Source organism: Corvus cornix, chromosome 14 (assembly GCF_000738735.6).
Source record: "Corvus cornix cornix isolate S_Up_H32 chromosome 14, ASM73873v5, whole genome shotgun sequence".
In the NCBI taxonomy this organism is placed as follows: domain Eukaryota; kingdom Metazoa; phylum Chordata; class Aves; order Passeriformes; family Corvidae; genus Corvus; species Corvus cornix.
Genome location: NC_046344.1, coordinates 13,643,152 through 13,659,581, shown reverse-complemented (window position 1 = coordinate 13,659,581; position 16,430 = coordinate 13,643,152). Strand labels below are relative to the sequence as shown.

Below are 16,430 nucleotides of genomic sequence, written 5' to 3'. Positions count from 1 at the left end.
GCTCCTTGAACCACAGTCATGTACATCTCTTTGCTAACAGACCCCGGAGCTCCCCTGCCCCAGCCCCCTCTCCTGCACAGTCTGTGCTGGCCCTGGTGTTGTGGGGCACTGGGGGACCCTGACTTCCAGTCAGGGAGGACACTTGGCAGAGCCACAGGATCAGCACTGGGCACTGCTGCAAGCTCTTTGGGCAGTTACAAGGGACCACAGTGGTCTGTGGTGAGCCCTGTGTGCTCCAAATGAAGGTGAGGAATGTAACAAGGACGAGGAAGATGAAGGTGGTGAGGAAGACAAGGAGGGTGAGGGGGCTTGCAGAGCTTGCACTACGTTCGGGAGGTGGCGCAGACCAGCAGGTGATAGTTCACACCCGCGTTTCCTCCATGGCTGAGGTTCTTATCATTTGTGTTTAGGGGAGATTAGCTCGGTCTGGCACCACTTCAGAGTGGGGAGGGAGGGCCGGGGGGGCTGATTTTCTGGGAAGCAGCAGCAGGGCAGTGTCTGCTGCATGTGTGTGCATGGGGGAAGCTGCCAAGGTAGCAGAGCCCTTCAAACTGCTGGCACAAAAACAAATGGGTGTAAACGCACATGAGCACACTGGGATGTGGACTGGGGTGTGTTTGAGGATGGAGCATAAGTGCTGTGGGCTCACCTGCAGGAGCAGGGGCTGCCATGGTCTGGGACTGCCAGGCCTGTTTGTGAGCAGGCAGGATCCCTGCGTGCCCCCGCCTGCCTTCTGCCCGCACCTGGACACTCAGGCACCTCTCTCCTGCAGGACCTCATCTCCTCCCTCTGGTGTCACAGCACAGAGCAAACCCAGGGCTAGTTTAGTATCTCATAGCCCGCTACCTGTGATCACTGATTTTTTTAAAATTCAGGCTCAAAAGTCCTGAAACCAGTGTTCCTATACTGGACTGCAGATTTGCCCATCCCATTCCTCCCCTGCCCAGGTCCCAGGAGAAGAGCAGACACCTGAGGCAGGTGTGGAGGCTCTTCCCTGGCAGTTGACTGGGATTCGTGGCTCAGGAGTTTGAGTCCAAGAACAGGCTTTGTGCTTAATGGTCTGTGGTGGACTTTTTTCTCTCCATGAATTCTCTGATTGCTTCTGGAGCTCATGCAAGCACATAGCTCCCTAATAAAGTCCTAAAAAGCCATCTTGATAGATGGAGACAGGCAGGATTTATCCTACACCCCCATCACCCCCCGGTATCCTTCAAGGGGATGCAAAGATCACGTTTGTCTTGGCGCAGCCTTCGCCCTGCTCCCTGGAGGGATGCAGGCAGAGCTCCATTCCCTGGCTCCTGCCATCAGCTGCATCCCATGCAGGGGAGGGTTGGAAGCGAGCAGGGCCCTGGGGGACACCCAGGGAGCCCAGGGCTGGCGCTGCCCTTCCCGTACCACACCCGCAGCCCCCTCTCTCCGGCAGGAGCACTGCCACACTCCAGCCCAGCCCCCGGCCCCGGCACAAACAGACGCGTTACTGCAGCAAAGGAGTCTTTTTTTATTGATGGTACACGAGCACGGCTGACAGCTCATCTGTACTTCTCAGCCAGCACGGCGGCCACGGCCGACATGAACTTGTCGACGGCAGAGTGGACCTCGGGGGTGTACTCCTTACCCAGGCGCACGGCCAGCACCACCTGCAAGCACTGAGCCAGGAACTGCAAGGCAAAACAGGGCTTAGCACCGCCACTACAGCCCCCACGTCCCCATCCCGGTCTCTGTCCCAGACTCCCTGTCCCACATCCCCTGCTCCCCACTCTGAGTTCCCTCCCCATTCCCTGTCCTCCAACCCCCTCCTCCCACCCTGATCCCTGCCCCTCACTCCCTGTCCCTCAGTCTCCATTCCTTGTCCCCCATCCCCTGTTCCCTGCCTCCCCATCCTGATCCCTGTCCCCAGACCCCTTCCCCATCCCCATCCCCCGCCTGCCTTGAAGTTGACGGGGTCCACACGCAGGTTGTAGGCGTGCAGGTTGCTGAGCTCAGACAGAGCCTGGCTGAGGTTGTCCAGGTTCTTGATGGCAGTGCCCAGGGCAGCCACCACTTTCTTGCCATGGCCACGGATCTGATCAGAGCCTTGTGACAGGTCGAAGTGGGGGAAGTAGGTCTTGGTCGGGGGGTAGGAATGGAACATCCTGGGGGAGTGGGACAGTCAGTGCTGCTGACCCCAGCCGGACCCACCACACTGGCCCCTCCGTGGGGCTACCACCCCCTCCTCTCCCTGGCCCATGGGGTCCCCAGGCCTGTACCTCCACAGGGTCTCGGCTCCGATCTCCTCCTCGGCGCCGCCGACCTTTCCCCAGACCTGCTGGATCAGCTTCTTGTCCTCGGCAGTCAGCATGGTGGCGGCTGGAAGAGTGGGCAGGGGTTGGTAGCAGCAGCACCTGCAGGGACGCCTCTTATAGCCACTGGCACCTCCACCCAGCCTTATCTTATCACACTGAGGGGCAAGGGGATGGCTGGGCTGTGGGAGCGGCTGCGGCACTGCCTTGGAGGGGCCCAGATGCCTCGGGGGGCCCTGCCCTAAGGAGGCCCCTGGGGGGCCCAGCTGCCTGTCCTGCCCTGCTGCACCAGCCCAACACCAGAACTGGGCTGGGGGCAGCACCTTACCAGGCTGCCCCATGGACAGCAGCAGCCCTGGGCATGTCCCATGCATGCCACAGCCTTTTCCACCCTGGCTGGCATGTTCTCAAACCTCCTGTTGTGATCCATCATTCCCCACAGATAGGCCAGGGTCCTCCTTGGCTCTGAGGGTGTTGAGGTAGGTCCCACAAGTGTCCCTGGTCCCCTCCAGACTTTGGCACATCCGGCCCCTCTCTGCTCCAAGAGCCCCATGGCCTCTGACTAGGAGCCATGGACAAGCCCCCCCAGAGAAACCCAGGCAGGGAACAACCTCCTCTTTGGTTCATGGTCTTCCCAAAGTCCATCTTGTCATGCTTCTCAGTCATGGACTCCCTCCCTTCTTCCCATCCCCATGTGTGCTCCTGCCTCTCCCCATAAATGCTGGGACTTCTCGCAGGGCACATGGTGGCTGGTCATACAATAACAGAATTTTAGAGTAATAGGATTACTAATGTTGGAAAAGGTGTATAGGATCATTGAGCCCAACCATTCCCCCAGCACCGCCAAGGCCAACACTAAACCAGGTCCCCAAGAGCCACATCTACACATCTTCTAAATCCCTCCAGGGACAGGGACTCCACCACTGCCCAGGACAGCCTGTGCCAGTGCCTGACAATGCTTTCAGTGAAGAAATTTTTCTTAATATCCAACCTAAGCCTCTCCTGGCACAACTTGAGGCCATTTCCTCTGACTCTCACATCCTTCTCTCAGCCTCTGTAGGAAGAAGGAGTTGGTGCAAACATGGGGTAAGGGACATGCCAGATGCTGACAGAGCATGTCAGTCATGGATTTAAACCTCCAGGTTACCTGACATCCATGGATGCAGAATGCTTTAAAAGCTGCTGTGGTGACATGTTTAGAACCATTTGGTGTCCTGAGAGCTTCCACACCACCTTTTTCCCCCTTGTCCAAACACAGTCCCTAAACTCCACAGATGAGATGAGGACTGCCACTTGCAGTGCTGGCTCAGGCTGGCTACCAGAGCAGGGTGAAGGCTGTGCACCCACTGTTTGTTTCACGCCAGAAGTCTCTGAGACAGGAGCTGACATGGTGCTGTGCTTTAGGTTTTGGCCAAACTGCCCCCAGTAACACACTGATCTTCCAGGTTCTGTTGAGCAGCATTTGCACAGCATCAAGACTGTCTCTGTTTCCACTCTGTCCCCACCCAGGGAATAGCTTTCAAGGTGCTGGGAGAGGACACAGCCAGGCAGATAGGCCCAACTAACCAGAGATAACTAACCAACCATATAACACCATGCTCAGCCATCAAAGGGAAAAGAAGGGGTTTGAGGGAGTTTTAGGGGGGTTATCCATGGTTTTTACTCATGAACTGGCTGAACATCAGCCTACCCGTGGAATGTGGTGAGTGATTGCCTCTGCATCCCCTGTTTTGTTTTCTTCCCTGTGCTTCCACTTAGTCTTCAATTACTAAACAATTATTTATGTTTGTTTTTTTGATTTTGACCCCAAATTTTCTTGGTTTTATTCTTCCTTTGCCCTTCACCTCATCCCATTGCAGGGGGGAAGTGAGTGGGCAGCTGGGGTGCAGTGGCTGCACAGTGGGGTCAACCCACAGCATGAAGCACATCAGATACCATGTCCATGCCCCATGGAGAGAAGTGTGACAGGACAATGCCCTGCACTGCAATGCAGGTTTGATTCCCAACAGGCTGGGATTGGTTTTGGATAGGTTAAGCAAAAAGCCTGGATCCATTCAATGTCCTGGCAGGGTACAAGACTCTTTCCTGGTCAGCCTGGAAACAGTCTGTGGTGGATACACCTCAGTGAGCAGCTGCATTCACAGGGCTCCAGCCCATTCTGGGCTTCTGCTCAATGGTATGTTGCTCCTACTGAATGTTATGTTACCCCCACTGAACTGGCACATGAATTAGTACACATTTGTTAGTATATGAATTAGTACATGAATTTATAAAGTTTAGTATTTCCCCCTCCATATTGTGTAGACATTTCAGAACACCCCTGCCTGAACAGTCAGGTGTGGGCAGAACACATCGAGATGAAAGCACAGAGACCACAGCTCACATTTGAATTATTTATTGGGTTTTGCAGATGACTGAGCCCCTGCAGGGGGGATTTAAAGAGCTGCCCAGGAAGGGGTGATACCCCAGAGCCTGGCAGCAGGGCTGGGATGTAGATGGGTCTCCCTCACCCTCTGTTGAGGCCATTTATCTGTACTTCTCAGTCAGAACAGAGGAAACACTGGACAGGAACTTGTCCCACGCAGCATGAACTTCTGGGGTGAAGTCACTGGGATAGCGGGCAGCCAGAGAGCACAGGATACAGTGGGAAAGCAGCTGTAAGGCAAAGCAGCATGAAATCCATCATAATGAGTACCAGGTATCAGTGTAGGGGTCTGCAATGGACCTTGGGCCCAGTGTGCTCTGGGATGACAACTACGTGTCCCAACCAGGCAGTGCTGCTGCCTGAGACGGGAGTGAAGAAGCACAGCTGTCTTTGGCATAGGGCAAAAGGCACTGCTTGATCCCACTCCCTCTTCCATGTGTTCCTTCCTTCCTCAAGTGCAACAAAGTGGGACTGTTCATAATTTATTAAAACTTTGTTCAAGACAGGTGGTGTAGCTTGAGGTGTGAGGCAGATTCATGAATTACAGCTAAAACAGCAGAGATTTGAGTCTGTCTAACACAAACCACAGAAGCCCCCTGAGTAGTTCTTTGCCTGCACTGGGCCAGAACTTCCATTAAAAGACCCAATCTCAGGTTAAAAATCACATGAGAAGCAGGCTGTGCAGCACAGTCAGGGACTGTGTGCCATTAGCCCACATGACCTGTGGTCTCTGATTCTGTGATGGCAGTTTCCACCCCTGAAAGTTTCTATGCTCACTCACCTTGAAGTTCACGGGGTCCACCCTGAGGATGTAAGCATGCAGCTCACTGAGCTTGGCCAAAGCCCCTGGAATGTCATCAACGTGCTTCACAGCTTCCCCGACGGCATGCATGACCTTGGAGCCGTGGCCACGGAGCTGAGCTGAGCCTTGGCTCAGATCGAAGTGAGGGAAGTAGGTTTTCGTCTGGGGGTAGCTGAAGAAAAGCCTGGAGGAAAACAAGAAGAAGGTGCTCAGCAGTAGAAATGGTATGAGGTGGTAAAACCTCAGAGCAAGTGCAGTGTAAACCTTCTGCAGCACATGCAGATTATACAGCAGGTTAATCTGTACATACTAGAGAAGAATTAAGTGTTAAAAAATATTTAAAATTTAATGTAGTTTTGGGTTTGGTTTTGTTTTGTTTGGTCTTGTTTTTAATAAACTAAACCCCGAAATTGTCACCAAATTTCCTGTATTATATTATAACCAAGTTTCCAGGACCTTCAAACTAAAATGAACAAACCAGAATTGATATGAGTGGTACTCAGAATCCTGAAAGGAGGATCGCAATACTTTCAAGTGAGCTGTAAATAGCATTTAAATCACTTTGAATAACATGAGAATTTCTGAATATTTACAGACCCTTTTGTGCCAGCTTGCTTAATTGGTACAGACTTTGAATTACTGTGCCATGCTTCATGCAGGGGATCCAGTTGTCTTGTTTCCTAACAGTTTGTTACTTACCAACTGGAACAATGAAACCTGAGCATCCAGTGAGTTTGGTGGATAACTATTTTGTTAATGGATAAAAACTGTAAGAGAAAGCACATCACTTGTACAATAAACCGCTTCAAGTTTATCCCCTAACAGGGATAATGGTGTTTAGGACACCGAGTAGGAATGACTTTGAATTCCTTGCCAGTGCTTCTGGCTATGAATTCTTCTGTATAGCTATAAGGAGAAACAAAACCCTATTAAATTGTTTAAAAAATCGTGGTTTACTGCTAGATTTTGAAGCATTTAGTAGCACAGATATAACTCCTGAAGATTACATATCAAACAGCACAACTCTCCATTAAGTCTCCCCGGTCCCAGCCTGCTCTCATTCACCCAAGTTCTACATGAGAGGCATCCCGATAGCAAAGCCCTCTTTGGGGGGCTGCTGGGGCCTTACCTCTCCAGTGATTCTGCCCCAATGGCATCAGCTTGGGTGGCCACCTTGGCCCAGATGGTGACCACGGCGGCTTTCTCGGCTTGGGTCAGCGTCATTGTGCAGGAGGTGCTGGCTCTGTTCCCTTGGAGTGACGGCTCGGAGCAGGTTTGGACTCACCACCCTGGCAGCCGTGGTTATAAAGGGGAAGGGGAGAGCAGACCTTGGTGCCTGTCCACACTCATTGGTCATTCCAGAGGCCCACTCATGGAGTGGGGGACGCTTATCTCCCTAGAGGCACTGGCTACTTCAGCAAGGGTCAGCACACTGCCCTCCTTGCCTGCCAGCCTTATCAGCTTCTTGCTTCTAAACCTAGCGACCATGTGGTCCAAAGAAATTGTCTGGACATGTATTGATACATGAACAGAGAGATAATGCTGCAAAATTCCATTGATGAAGCATTAGGACACATCTTTAAGCTGAGGAGCATGTGGACTCCAGCATACTAAGGAGCCTGGAGAGGAGTCTGTGTTTCTTCCCTTGGTTCACAGACGTGAACGAAAGACTCTGGGCCTTTCTGACCCAGCCACTTCCAGTATACGTGGCTGCACCATGTACAATATTTCACATAAAATGCTTTGTAGGGAATGGTAGGGACAGGCTGGGAGGTCTGTAGTGTAGTTCAGAGGAGAAGTGAAATCCTGATTTTTTTAAGAGTAAGTGCAGATTTTTCCATTTGCTTCAGGACTTCACTTTGCCAGCCTCTTGCAAAGAATTAGGGACCCAGATTACAATTGCTGCTTTTAACAGCACTGGTAGTAAGGATCACTTTGGATACAGGAATAGAGAGTTTGTGAAATTGAGTATGGTGCTAGAAAAAAGTGTGTGTGTGAGAAAGCCCAGTCTGACTTTTTTTTTGTCATCCTCAGACTGCACACCTTTGATTTCTAACTGTGTGATCTCACTGTTAATTGTCCCCTGCACCATAAAACAGCCCTCAGCATCCCAATTGGTGCTGGCTGTGTTGTGCTGGACATGCACAGGAGCTCCTGGTCCCACAGCAGATGGCTGGTACCATCAGGGCACGGGCCCACTAGATGGGTGAAGGACCAAACAAGCAAAACGAAGACCAGCACAGGTCTGTAATCACAGATAAGTGGGCAAAGTGTCAAAGAAATACCCTACTGGAGATGGTTGCTGCAGAACCTCTGGGAATAAATATCCTGCCAGCCCATAAAGCAGAGGTAAATCTCTTTGCCACACTGATAAACTACAGCAGCCTCAGACATCACCACTGAGAGCTGGCAGCTGTGTGCAGAGCACTGTCAGAGGGGTCAGATAGTGTTCTCTGCCCAAGCAGCCCTACACACTCGTGTGGAGAAGGTTGGTGTGTCTCAGCCAGAGATGTGTCTGTGTTTCACAGCAGCACTACCCACTGCTACAGAGGGTGCTTCCCAGCCATGGTCATCCTGCTAAGGGGAAAGCCCTTCTAGGGATCTAATGATCCTTGGGTCATGCATGGACTGGAGCATGTCCAGCCTATGGATACCTGTCCTGAAGTACAGGTGTCCCACAGGACCGTGCACTGGCCTTGGAGCCTCTCAGGAGCCACGGGGAGCTGTGCTGTGCTGTGCTGCTGGGAAGGTGCTGGGTTTGAGGTGCTGTGTGTATGGCAGTGATCTCTTCTGTGCTGTCACATGGGGATAGGTCTCTCCTCTCTAGGTAGACTCCATAGCCTGAAGGAGTTGATCTATGCACTACAAATAGACACGACTTTCCTGGGCTGTGCCTCTGCCACTGCATCCTGGGCTCAGGTGGGAAGGAACCAGTGGTGGGGTAAGAACCAGGGATGGGGTCAGACAGAAACTTCTGTATCCTCTGCTGTCCCCACTTTCCTGGGGCAAGTGGCACTTGCAGAAGGGCTCTGATCCACCCCTTGTACTCTGCACTGGGCTCCGATTCAAGCCTCTCTGCATGCCATCTGTCACACAATTAGAATAAACCTTGGGCTTTCTCAAAAGGCAGGCACAAAGCACTGGGGGCCTCTGAGTCTGCAAACCTGGCTGGGTTTGGTGATCTTGAATTATCATCCCCTCTGTGGACGCCAACAACTCTTCTGGGATTTAATTTCAGATTGCGTTCAGTGCCACAGCTCCTCCTCAGTCCTCCTGACCACAGGCTGGGTAATCCACTCACTTTAAGAGGGGATATAAAAGGAGACTCATCTGAGACCCAAGGGGGACAATTGCTCTACCACAGGGAATATTATCAGAGGGCTCTTTGTATACCTTCCCGTTGGTAGTGCCATACACATGCCCTGAAAACCCAGAGCTCACTGTCTGGCTACACAGATGCAGAGCAGTGCAGTCTCCAACTCAAAGTGCCTCTGACAGCATAGGCAGAGCCAGGGCATGGACAACATGATATTCAGTTTATACAACTTAAATGGATGGCATTATCAAGAGAGGCTGTATTCATCATCCCTTGCTACATACATTTCCAAAACTTGGACTTTTCCCATAGAAAATTTACTTTGAAAATAAAGATGCTGTTGTGAAATATGCATTTACATAATGTTTTTGCCTCCTCCCCAAAGTGCTGCCTCTTAAACGATGTGTTGCATGGCTGTGCTCCAAGCTCTCCTCAGTGAGAGTGCTTTTAATCAGGGGTTACTCAACCAAGCTGTGACCCAGAGAAACACGGGGATAAGGCACAGACCATCAGGACTCCTTCCTATTTTGTGTAACCTGGGCACTGGTCCTCTGTGACTGCAGGATTAAGGTTTGTGTGCACACAGAGTGACGTCTGCACAGGAGGATTCATCATCACTGAAATCATTGTGGAGTTCGAATTCATTTTCTGAGAGTTACTCCTGCACTATCACAAAAGCCAGAGCAGCCAAAAGGTGACAGTGGTTTGCTAGAAGGAGTTCATTGCTCACCCAGGATCAGGGCTGTGCAGGGGATTGTTGTGGGAACTCCTCAGGAGCTTACCTGGTGGGAGAAGCCTGATCCTCAACACAACATGGAAAATTACTGTCTCCAGCTTTGCATGAACCTCTCAGCCAAATTCCTCTTTCCAGTGCTCCAGCTACCCATGGGGTAGTGAGACAGGGGGCTCCTGGCCTCAGGAATGCATAGAGCTGGACAACATGACCACTGCTGCTCCTATGTGACAGGGCATTAGTGAAGATATGTCCTCTGGGAAACCCCACCAAACCTGCCTTCCTGTCTTGCTGCTGCTTCTCACGATGATCCACAGACCCGTTCCAGAATGTCCACCCTTGGGCAGGTCATGAATCTTGTCGTGAAATCCCCAAAGGTGATTTTTTTTTTTAAATTAATGTAGGTCTTTTTTAATCCAAAATCTGTTCCAAAAGCTGGCTACCAGAGTTTCTCATTTTAAACAGCAGAAGCAAGCAACAGGCCTGTTAGCTAATTGTAAAAGTGGGGTTCTAATTTCCAACAGCCCTGATTGTAAATCCAGCTGAATGGCATCACTGTGAGATCAGGGATAACTTTCTCCACGGGCCAGTGTTATCCACAGGGACTGCTTTCCGCTCAAGGAGAATGCTGTGGATAAAGGGGCACATACATTTGCTTTAACTCTGAAATATTTGAAGCATATTAAATTTTGAAAGTCTGAAAAGTGGAGTCTAAATCCTGGCTTTACTCTTTAATTTCCTACCAGGGCTTGAAGAACTTGCAACCATTGCTTTAAACTACAAGGCTAACTACAACTAAATGTTCAAGAGCTGGGAATGACAGATAGGCCTATAATTTATTATTTAAGAAAGTAAAATTATATTTTGAAGCAGACACACTGAAATTTTAACGTGACAGCCCAGTGCTCGTGCAGGAGGAATGCTCTGCTGTGATAATACGAGTGGTCTTTAATCACCCCATGACAACACTCTCCCCTCAGCATTACCTTCTCTTGCTCAGTTGTTATCTCTGGCCTTGTGCAGAATGGCCCTGCAGATTACACCCTGCTGGGGCTGCTCATCTCCCTCTTCAGTCACCCACCTCTGTCCCGTGTCCGTGGGGGGACTACAGAGTAAAACCCAGAGTGGGGATATCTGAAAGTGTCCAAGCATCTAAGTAATGCAATGAAATACAGAAGAATTTGCATAAAACCTCAGGGCATCCTCAAATATAATTGCTGATAACTTCTGATCTTGGTTAAACACAAAAAAAATGGAAGTACCAAGACTGCTGCCAGGGGAGTAACGGAACCCTTCCTAATCCAGAGGCAGGAGTAAAAGCACAGGAACCACGAGGGAGAGTGTATCAGAGCTGTGAAGTGAACACGAGCAACAAGCCCAAGCCAGCCTTTCCACGAGCACAGGGAGCCCACAGGTCTGACTTCCACAGCTGCCCCGCTGCAGGCACCCTGGTATCACAGAATCATTAAGGTTGGAAAAGCCCTCTGAGCTCATCGAGTCCAACTATTAAACCAGCACTGTCAAGCCCACCACTAAACCACATCCCAAAGTGCCACATCCACATGTCTTTTGAATACTTCCAGGGATGGCGACTCTAGCACTGCCCTAGGCAGCTCCAGTGCCTGTCCATTCTTTCCATGAGGGTGATAACCCGGGGGGGTCTGGGGGCAGGGGGGTGATGAGCCCTTGCTGCTCTTTGCTACCAGCTGTTAGGAAAGTTGTGCAGTTAATGACTGAACTGGCTGAAAGCCCACAAATGACCCAAAGTGGCCAACTAACAGCATTGGGCAGTCCAGGATCCAGAAGCCCCTGTGGAGGGATCCAGGGCTGGGGCACCAGGCACTCTCTGGGAACGGGCCTGAACTGGGGGTGCTGGGCCATGCTGGGGGCGCTGGGCTGAGCTGGAAGGTGCTGGTTGCAGGCACGTAAAGCACTGGAATAGACTGGGAGTGTGTGGAACAGGGAGTGGGTCCATGGGGCACTGGGATGATTGAGGGGAAGTATGTGCCAGGTGCTGGTCAGAACTGGGGGCATTGGGCTGTACTGGGAATGGGGTTGTGTGTGAAGTGGTGATCTGAGCTGGGGACACTTGGCTATGCTGGGAACTGGGCTGTGTGTGAGGTGCTGGTCAGAACCGGGGATGGGTATGTGGGTGAGGTACTTATACGAACTGGGAGCACTGGGCTGTACTGGGAACGAGCCGTGGGGGCATGAGTTGCTGGTCAGAACTGGGGTCACTTGCCTGTATTGGGGATGGAGCTATGCGTGAGGTGCTGGTCGGAACTGGGGGCAGCGGGCTGTACTGGGGCTGGGGCCACGGGGTGCGATGTGCTGGTCAGAACTGGGAACACTGGGCTGTCCTGGGGATAGAGCTGTGTGTGAGGTGCTGGTCGGAACTGGGAACACTGGGCTGCAGTGGGCACGGGCCGTGGGATGGAGGGGCAGGGCCGCACCGGGCAGAGGCACCGGGCACGGGCACCGGGCAGAGGCGGCGGCCCGGCCGCGCTGTCCCCGCCGGTGCCGGTGCCGGTAGCTGCGCGGCGGAAGCGGAAGGCGCAGCGGCCGGGCCCTTCCTGCGGGAAGCCCGAGCCGAGCCGGCATGGGCGAGAGCACCAGCCCCATCAGCGTGATCCTGGTGAGCTCGGGCAGCCGCGGCAACAAGCTGCTGTTCCGCTTCCCGTTCCAGCGCGGCGCCGAGCACCCCGCCGCGCAGGACAGTAAGTGCCGACGCCGGGGGCTGCGGCTGCCCCGCGCCCGCTGCAGCCTCCGCCGGGGCCTGGCATCCTCCCCCTGTGGCGCTGGTACCCCACACGCACCCCTCACACCCACCGTGGGGGCCCGGAACCCCCCTCACATCCTTCACACTGTCCGTGGGGCCTGGCACCCCTCTCACTGTCTGTGGGTACCTGGCCCCCGTCTCACACGCACCGCTCACAGCCCCCATGGGACTCTGCCCCTCGCAGCCCCTGCCCTGCAGGTGCCCTCAGTCCCTCCGGGTACCCCTGGACCCGTCACCGTCCCAGGTCGATTGAACCACATCAGTGCCAGGTGTCATTATCCACCCGGTGCCTTATTGCTGTCCCTGGGGCAGGTGAATGCCGTGGGTTTTGAGTGCTGCAGGGGAAGGAGGAGGTAGGATGAGAAAGAAGGCACTGATTTGGAAGCAGGGATTCAGTGAATACTATTAGCTTTAACCAGTAGTGGGTAGAAATTATGAAACTTCAGTCCGTGGTCTTGAATAGTGGGCTGGGGGAGGTTTAATTTCTCCTGGAAAAGAGGACCATGGGACTATTCAGGTGCTAGCACTGGTTGCCCCTCTTACTTTGAGGCACGTCATTCGGGACAGTGCCTGTGGCTGGACTGGGATCAGTATCGGTGCAGGGCCTAAAGGTGCTGCGGGGTGATGAAGCTGTGTGATTTGGGTTGTGTGTGAACTGCTGTATGTCAGGAGAAGTTTGACTCTCCTGCTTAGGTTGTGAGTCACTTTATCAGGAGAGAATTGTCTCTAAATCCCTGTTCATTTTTATAGGTAAAATCTGAAAAGATTTTTTTTTTTTTTTCTGACTGCTTCCCTGCCACCCCCCTCCTGCTTTTTGTTGGTAAAGGATTTCCCTTCCTGAGACTGCAGGAGCATTATAATTATCCCAAAACCTGAGCAATAAGGAGGGAAATTGCATTGGCCAGAATTCTACTTTTCACTCTTGAACTGCAAACTATTACCTGTGTCAGTTTCTGTGAATGTTTCACTTTCTCCTCTTCATCCCCTGAAGGATAAAATTTTTCTCCTATTTTTCTTTGCATTCTTTTGAGTGAGAGTAGAAAAACATACAAACACACATTAAGCAGATTGTTCCTGGGTAAATTTATCTTTATTTTTTGCTTCAGACAAACCAAGGAGTCGATATGCTGTGAATGGCTCTGGTGACACCACAGAAGATCAAGATGGGGACTCCAGGTACGAGGGAAAACACTTCTTCTGGCCTAAGAGGTTGAAACAGAGGAGAGACAGCCTCCTGGTCTCTTGCCTCCTAGTTCCTAGGCACATTCTCTTGGACTGTATAGAAGACAACCTGGAAAAAAAATGCTTTAATATCAAGTTATGAGCAACTTAGTGCTTAGTAACGAGGACTGTCTCATGAGGGAATGCTGCTGAATCTGCTGTTTTCTGGGCAAGGCATAGGTCAGGTATTCTGTGCTCATTAGAAAGGCAATACTACCCCTTCGAAACTAGGGAGTATTAATCCTTCGGCAAAATCCCACTTTTCTTTACCTGCCTATTTCTAACTGGATATATTATTCAGTTGCCTCAACTTCTTCTCTAGCTCATGTAATGGTCATATGGAATTGCTGTGCACTAATGAATAACTAATTTTGTTTCTCCAGACAGAGCTGCCATTGTGTCAGTGGAGTGACACAGTGGCTCAAAATGAAACTGAGACTTGAAGAGAGTTTTTAAGTACAGAAATCAGAGGGTAACAAACGCACTGAAAATAGGCAGTGTGGCGTTCAGCATGTGTGTATGTATGGATGGACCCTCTAATTAGTTTTTTCTGAGTATTTGAAATCTGCTGCATAGTTCTAAATTTATCACTACTAGATACGAGAGAAATCTGTGAGAGAAAAAGGTTTTTTGTCTGTTGGCCCATAGTTCACTTGCAGATCTTTTTTGTGATACGTATTTTAATCTCCAGTATTAATAAAAAGAAGTTGCTGCTCTTCTCTTATATAAGAGTACTAAAGAAGTAATCATCGCTTTCCCCCCCAAAAAATGTAAGCTTGTTGTTATCTTTTTGACTGAGAATAGTTTAGCTGAAATTAAAATTATCCACGTGACTGTAAACATCATCAGTTAATGTGGTTTTCCAGGACTGGGATCTTACAAAAACACGTTTTTCTTGAGGTCACTTGTATCTCCTGCCTCTTCTGATGCCTTTGAAACCTTCAAACGCAGCCTTTGGTTGTGTGTCCAGTGAGTGCAGTATGGACAGGGCACAGCTCCAGTGGGAGCAAAGCATTTCTGTGTTTGGGAACTGGTGACTGGCTTTTCAGACTGGGCTGTGGAGGGCAGGAGGGCTCAGTGGACACGTTTGCTGGTTATCTCAGGGGTTTTGTTGGTTGCTGTTCAAACCCCTGGCTCTAGAATTTCCCTAGATAGATTAAGAAGGTGTTGGAATAATACCAGCTTCTGTCTCACACTGATTCTTGTTGCCTCTGCTGTTTTGGCAGGTTGGACAAAGCACTTAATGTGTGGCTGTGTTGTATGTTGCTGTGTTGCTGAATTAGTGTGATACAATATGTGGTTACTGCAGAGATGTAGGAAAAGCTTTTATCATTTCAAATCATGGTCAGATGAGAAAACTGCTGGTGTTTTCCTGAAATGGATTTTTAGACTGAATGTGCTGGCATGTAACTTACACTAATCAAATTTTAGATTGTTTCATTGTAGTGATGTCCAGAACGCTGGGCATGAAAGTTCATCCATGCTTCATCTCCTGGTCAGGTATTCGTTACTAAACTTTTGGTGTTTTTTAAATAATTTTTTCAGATCTGCTTATATCTGCCATGCATATGAAATAGAAATAGAAGAGCAGCAGCATTTAATTTGCTCTGAAAGTTTATTTCTTCTAGATGCTGGATGTTGGAGTCCAGCACACTGCTCGTGCTGCTTACATGGCTGGGCATTTGCTTTCTGAAATTCAAGGTCCCTTTCAAAATTGTGTTAGTTTCCAGATTTTTTACTGAAAGCTTTTTCCGAACAGCAGTGGGAAAGTCTGAAGTCCCCTGCATCCTACACAACTGATGTAACAGCCAAATGTATCCTCTTCAGTGGAACCTGCTAGTAGAAGAACATGCTGATGGTCTTTATATACTGAGTGCTGTTAATTTAAATTAGACAAGAGAGCTTTGTTGACAAAGTTCATATTTTTCACTGACTGATAGAGGTGGAAAAAATATGCAAGTTTTAAGTACACAGATGCTTCTTCCAGCAGAAGACAAAAAGGCATCTTCAAAACTGCAACAGATTGCTCCAACTTTGATTTGTATCAGGCAATTTTAGGAGTAACAGAAGTTGGTGCCTTGGAATAGAAGAGATTCTAAGGGAAGAGTGGAGGCAGGAAAGTGCAGATCCCCTGGAGGGAGGGAGATGCACCTGATTTGTAAGCTGGGAAAGGAAAGGGGTTTAACTTCCATGTGCTGTGCAACCAATATCATCATTGATTTTTTTTTCCTCACCAACATGAATTTTTGCTTCAGTTTGTGTGTTTCCACTGAAGATCAGATTGTAGAGACCAGAAATGGAGCAACTGGTTTTGTGAGAGCCATTCCTTCAGTGGCAGCTCCATCCCTGTAAGATCCTTCTTCTGCAGCGCAGCAGTTCCCTCCCTGGACACTCAGTGCACTCAGTCCACGGAGAGAGTTCATCAGCATCAAGTCCAGTCTGTTTTCTGGTGGTGATGATTTTCTGTCTGGACTTGTCCACAATAAAAATAATTTATGAAGTGGTTTTGTATTGTTTTTGGAAGACTTTGTCGAGAAAGAGTTGGAAAAAGGCTCCTTTCAATCCCTGCGTGTCAGTAGCCCCCGTGGGTGGTTTTGGTGGCACAAATTGAGGCTGTGGAGTGGGCAGACTGGTAGGTTGAGTTGATGGGGTATGGCAAGTTTGATAATGTTGTAGTGTTGGGTTTTTCCCACTGCATGCTCAGCACAAAGGTTATTTCAGATTTATCTTGTAGCTGCAAATATACTGGATGGCTGTCTTTAATTTATTAGCAGTCTAGCACCAATTGTGTCCTAGGTAAGATTTACTGTTGCTTTTTCCCTGAGCTATTGGATCCCAGATCAATTAATTTGGAGCTGACCTTTCCTAGAGCAGT

General features: G+C 50.1%; 3 protein-coding genes across 8 annotated transcripts in view; 1 reads left to right on the top strand and 2 right to left on the bottom strand.

The window, feature by feature from the left end:
* Positions 1-1,478: 1,478 nt before the first annotated feature.
* LOC104684684 (hemoglobin subunit alpha-D) lies at positions 1,479-2,384 on the bottom strand. Its single transcript, XM_010392146.2, has 3 exons — positions 2,247-2,384; positions 1,928-2,132; positions 1,479-1,658 (listed from the first exon to the last, which is right to left on the bottom strand). The coding sequence occupies exons 1-3, from the start codon at positions 2,336-2,338 to the stop codon at positions 1,530-1,532; spliced, it is 426 nt and encodes a 141-aa protein (XP_010390448.1). The 5' UTR covers positions 2,339-2,384; the 3' UTR covers positions 1,479-1,529.
* A 2,276-nt stretch (positions 2,385-4,660) lies between these two features.
* LOC104684685 (hemoglobin subunit pi) lies at positions 4,661-6,829 on the bottom strand. Its single transcript, XM_010392147.2, has 3 exons — positions 6,636-6,829; positions 5,486-5,690; positions 4,661-4,934 (listed from the first exon to the last, which is right to left on the bottom strand). The coding sequence occupies exons 1-3, from the start codon at positions 6,728-6,730 to the stop codon at positions 4,806-4,808; spliced, it is 429 nt and encodes a 142-aa protein (XP_010390449.1). The 5' UTR covers positions 6,731-6,829; the 3' UTR covers positions 4,661-4,805.
* A 5,278-nt stretch (positions 6,830-12,107) lies between these two features.
* Positions 12,108-16,430, top strand: part of NPRL3 (NPR3 like, GATOR1 complex subunit) — a 41,658-nt gene continuing 37,335 nt past the window's right edge. For 2 of the 6 annotated variants that reach the window (XM_039560256.1, XM_039560257.1), the window contains exons 1-2: positions 12,117-12,190; positions 13,441-13,510. Coding sequence is in view for 4 of the 6 variants with exons in the window: in XM_039560252.1 (XP_039416186.1) it covers positions 12,155-12,272; positions 13,441-13,510 (188 nt within the window). In the remaining 2 variants the exon portion in view is untranslated. Of the gene's footprint in view, positions 12,273-13,440; positions 13,511-16,430 lie in introns of all 6 variants that reach the window. The other 4 variants (XM_039560252.1, XM_039560253.1, XM_039560255.1 and 1 more) reach the window with 4 other exon arrangements.